General features: G+C 41.1%; 1 protein-coding gene across 8 annotated transcripts in view; it reads left to right on the top strand.

The window, feature by feature from the left end:
- nf1a (neurofibromin 1a) overlaps window positions 1-4,981 on the top strand; it is a 267,335-nt gene that overhangs the window by 238,297 nt on the left and 24,057 nt on the right. For all 8 annotated transcript variants that reach the window (XM_050055234.1, XM_050055267.1, XM_050055217.1 and 5 more), the window contains 4 exons: window positions 550-710; window positions 809-931; window positions 1,023-1,141; window positions 1,270-1,370. In XM_050055234.1, coding sequence (XP_049911191.1) covers window positions 550-710; window positions 809-931; window positions 1,023-1,141; window positions 1,270-1,370 — 504 coding nt within the window. The remainder of the gene's footprint in view (window positions 1-549; window positions 711-808; window positions 932-1,022; window positions 1,142-1,269; window positions 1,371-4,981) is intronic.

The raw sequence follows: 4,981 nt of genomic DNA, 5'->3' as shown, positions 1-4,981 counted from the left end.
ATTTCAGATTGAATTTTGGTATCTATTTGCTGGGGCACATTTTGAAAATTAAATCTCAAATGACTTTTTCTTTTTCATTTTAATTAAGTAAAAGAATGAGCAGTCTTGAAGAAGAAAATTAAAATGCAAATAGGATGATTGATGATTACTTTTATATATGAGTCAAATAATGCAGCCACATTCTTAAAATGAAAAAGCATTTCTGCAAATACATTTTAATTTAAATATTAGTCACGATTCGCTTCCATAGATGTTAGCAGATGTTAGTGTTTTTTTTTGGGCAGTGGGAAAGGGGTTCAAGGATGAAGATGTCTGAACTGTTCACAGGAATAAAGCAGATTAGTTGAAATTCAGCTTGCTGATCACACCTTTGAAAATACTGACTTTAGGATGCAGACGTGTTTTCACAATCTGTATCCTACTTTCACATTCTTATAAAGATTCCAGTGTGTTGTCGTTTGGTTTGTATAATCTGTTGTCCAGATTTTAGGTTTTAAGTGAGTTATCAGGTTGTCTTCTTTTACCTGACCTTCGGTCCATTTACCTCAGAACACTGCGAGAGACTCAGCCATGGACTTCACCTCAGGTTTCAGAGCGCTACCTTTCAGCCCATCACTACCCCACAGTGGGCCAGATTAGCCCACGAACCCGCAAGTCCATGAGCCTGGACATGGGTCAGCCCTCACAAGCCAACACTAAGAAGCTCTTGGGTATGACTTATTCCTCCACTATGTACATTACATGTTGATCTAAAATCCATATGTTGAAACTCCAGATTATAAATGTATCTGTTGTCTGTGTTTGTCAGGCACCAGGAAGAGCTTTGATCATCTCATATCGGACTCAAAAGCACCAAAGAGACCAGAGATGGAGTCGGGTATGACCACCCCTCCCAAGATGAGACGCGTAGCAGAGAATGACTATGAGATAGGTGAGAGTGCAATCCTGACATTTCCTTTACGTCTGATATGATACAGTTTGTTTTACATCTTTTATGTCAATCTTCTATGTTGTAATCACAGAGACACAACGAATTGGAAACTCTCACCTTCGCAAGGTGTCTGTATCAGAGTCCAACGTTTTGTTGGATGAGGAGGTGTTGACGGACCCAAAGATCCAGGCTCTGCTGCTCACTGTGCTGGTGAGGAAACAAACCACATGCTCTTGGCAAAGTTGAAACCAGTGGAACATTGTGATCAATTCCTGTTACTTTTGCTTTTTTAGTCATGGACTCCATTTGTTAACACACTGTTGCTGTATTTTTTCCAGGCCACCCAGGTCAAATACACCACAGATGACTTTGACCAGCGAATTCTCTATGAGTACTTGGCTGAAGCTAGCGTTGTCTTCCCAAAGGTTTTTCCAGTTGTGTAAGTAGCCAACATATACGCCTTTCCCTTGGTTAGTGTTTTGTGCCTGGTCTAGGGGAACCTAGACATAACATGTGACTCCCCACTCTTCCCACTCCCAAGGATGGCCAGTTAAGCAGTATTTTAAGACGACAAAGTAAGCAGTTTATTTAACTTCAGAGTAGAGCAGTGCCCAAAACAACAAACAAAAATATACCAATGGACCCTAAACTTACCTGCAAAAACAAATGTGAAACAAAAGACAAGTTTCTAACCTAAACTCCTACCATTCAAAACATAAGAAAAGAACATGGCAATGCCAAACAAAAAGGGCTTCTCTCTCTCTTACTAAAAATGCTTGAAAGTGCTCTATTTACAGTGCTCAAATTAAAGAATATAAGAAAATAAACAAATAACCCTAAAAAGTAATCTGTTTAACAAAACGCAAACCACCTACTCAAAACTTAACAGAAAGCTTTTCTTAATAACAAAGTCATCAAGGTACACATAGTAGTTAACACAGTCAGAAATTTTTTGCCTGCAGGATCTCACAAATAAATCCACATTCACAGTTCTAAGTACTGGCTTCTTTGGAAATGACAGAGGTGAAAGGGGGGAAGAGCATCTATCAGCTGGAGCTTAAAAATCTTCTGTCATGCCCTGGACCAATCTGGTGACTCTGGTGTCTCTTCAAATGGTCCAGTCAACGCACACCACCTGCCTTGCAACATCCAGTCACACTCAATCACAGGCACACAGTCTTAAAGTTAATTTATACTTCTGCATTGTATGCCGTAACCTACGCTGTAGCCTGATGTGCACCTCCCCAGAATTGTAACTACGGGTAGCGGTGACGCAGACCTCCTGTCTGTTAATAATAATGTATACTGACACCATTTCCTTAAGTGGAAACGAAGCATTAATTTACTTTTTTTTCACAGTAAGAAAAAATATATTGTGAAGACAGTAAAGCCTCCACTAAAATAGCATTATAGGTCTTGTGTGTAATTTATCCCTCGGGGATTTATACTTAGGGATTTATCCAGGTTTCATATGAGAAGAGGAAATCTCTGCTCGTTGCTAGGCTAATTTATACAATGTAAAATGCCATTGGCTTGCGCTAATAACATTAGCATTTTGTATTTCTTTGGATACATGTTTAGTGTGACAATTGTTTATTCGGGGAATCTTATGAGTTATAATGGAGCCAAATTGTGTGCTGTTGTACCTGGCTTTATATGAGAAGAGGGAAAGATCGCCATCCGCTAGGCTAATCTATATAATGTGGCATGTTATATTTATTTGGAAAACGTGTTTAGTACAGGACAGTTGTTTTGTCAGTGAACTTTGTGAGTTGTACTGGAGCCAAATTGTGTGCCATTACCTTTGTCAAATATCGCTGTTGTCCCAGATTTTATATGAGAAGATGAAAAGATCGCTAGTAGCTAGGCTAATTTATACAATGTAAAATGCCATAGGCTTGTGCAAATAACATTAGCATGTTGTATTTGTGGAGAAAATGTAGCCAGATAAAGACAAGTGTTTGTCTTTGAGTGCTGCGTGTTATAGTGAAGCCAATTTGTGTACTTGTGTTTGAAATTTTCTCTATTAAGCCATATTGAATGTGTTTTTGGGTTTGTTTTGAATCAGCTAAACTTAATCAGAATCAGAATCAGACTAGACTCACAAGACAGTCTTTAGACGCTTTGCTTAACTAAAGACTGATGTCTTTCTCCCTGATTTTGTGTTTAGATGGGCGGATACAATTTCAGAGTTTAAAAAAACTCCCTACATTGCAGAACCAATAGTAAATCTGCAGGGCGGTCCTTCAGTGGCTCGCTGAACTCTTGTGCTTGTAAACATGGTCCCACTAGAAACACGTATAGCGGTACAAAATGGCTCAGCCGCACTCGCAGAAAACGCCGTCAAAGTTAGCGGATGTTTGTCGCGTTTGCCGCGACACATTCTCACCAACTAAAAGAAACAAACATAATCTTTTACAAGGCCATGACTCATCAGTCCGGCCGGACTATAGAGGGAGTCGCCTTGTTGTTTACAAATACTTCCGGGTAGAAAACCAGCAGAGCTTGTTTGTAAAGTCTATAAACACAATGATTGAACAAACATTACTATTTCTGTGTGCATGTTTAGCTGGGCTAACCATTAGCCGTTTGCCCTGTTAGCCGTTAGCGGTGTCTGTAATAGGTAATAACTCATTAAACGGTCCGTGAAAAAAACATCTTTTCCAGCGGATATCTTAGTTACAACATGATTGAGCTAGCAAAGCAGTTTTGTGTTGCTATGTGGGGTATTTATTCAGTTTTAGGAAATCACGNAATCTCTCAGCATCCATTTTCAAGCTCTCCGTGTGTTTGTTTCCTTGCGGACAAGAAAAGGGGGAGCGCACGTTTCCGAGAAGGCGTGTCCTTTTCAAAAATGCAAGAGGCGTTGCGTTGCTGCCGGCCGTTTTCGCCAGTGTGTTAAACACACTTTAGAAAGGAGTGTCCCCAGACTATCAGAAGGCGGAGATCTCTGATTGTCTGGTGGCGAGACTAGAATCAGACATACTTTATTGATCCCCGAGGGGAAATTATTTATGTTACAGGTGCTCCTTGCAAGAGAGTAAAGATATGTGAAAATATAAGAAATTTAAACAATAGTATTCACAGATATATAGTTAAATAAACAGGAATTATTAACAAACATAAACATAAATAAATATATATATATGCATATATATATTGTAAACTGAACAAGATTATTTACACAAACAGAATGTATACAGTCAGGGTGAATGGGGTTATTGCACAAGTTAAATTAGTTTATTGCAGTGTGTGAAAAAGTCTCAGGGCCACTCAGAGGGAGGAGTTGTACAGTTTGATGGCCACAGGCAGGAATGATTTCCTGTGGCGCTCAGTGGTACATCTTGGTGGTATGACTCTCCCACTGAAAGTACTCTTGTGCCTGACCAGCACATGGTGGAGTGGGTGTGCGACATTGTCCAAGATAGTTCGTAGCTTAGACAGCATCCTCCTCTCTGACACCACCATCAGAGAGTCACACTCCGTTCCCACAACGTCACTGGCCTTGCAGATCAGTTTGTTGAGTCTGTTGGCGTCCGCCACCCTCAGCTTGCTGCCCCTCAGCACACAACAGCATAGAGGATAGCACTGGCCACCACAGACTCATAGAAAATCCTGAGCATAGTCCGGCAGATGTTGAAAGACCTCAGTCGCCTCAGAAAATAGAGACGGCTCTGGCCCTTCCTGTAGAGAGTGTTAGTGTTCTTAGCCCAGTCCAGTTTATTGTCAGTGTGTACCCTCAGGTACTTACAGTCCTCTACAATGTCCACACTGACCCCCTGGATGGAAACAGGGGTCACCGGTGTCTTTGTCCTCCTCAGATCCACAGCCAGTTCCTTTGTCTTTGCCACGTTGAGCTGCAGATGGTTCTGCTCACACCATGTGACCAAGTTATCCACAACAGCCCTGTACTCATCCTCATCACCCTTGCTGATACATCCAACTATAGCAGAGTCATCAGAAAACTTCTGAAGATGGCAGGTCTCAGTGCAATAGCTGAAGTCTGTGGTGTAGAGGGTGAAGAGGAAGGGAGAGAGGACAGTCCCCTGC

The sequence above is a fragment of the Epinephelus moara genome, chromosome 2 (genome assembly GCF_006386435.1).
Source record: "Epinephelus moara isolate mb chromosome 2, YSFRI_EMoa_1.0, whole genome shotgun sequence".
NCBI lineage: Eukaryota > Metazoa > Chordata > Actinopteri > Perciformes > Serranidae > Epinephelus > Epinephelus moara.
This window is presented reverse-complemented; position numbering and strand designations above follow the sequence as displayed.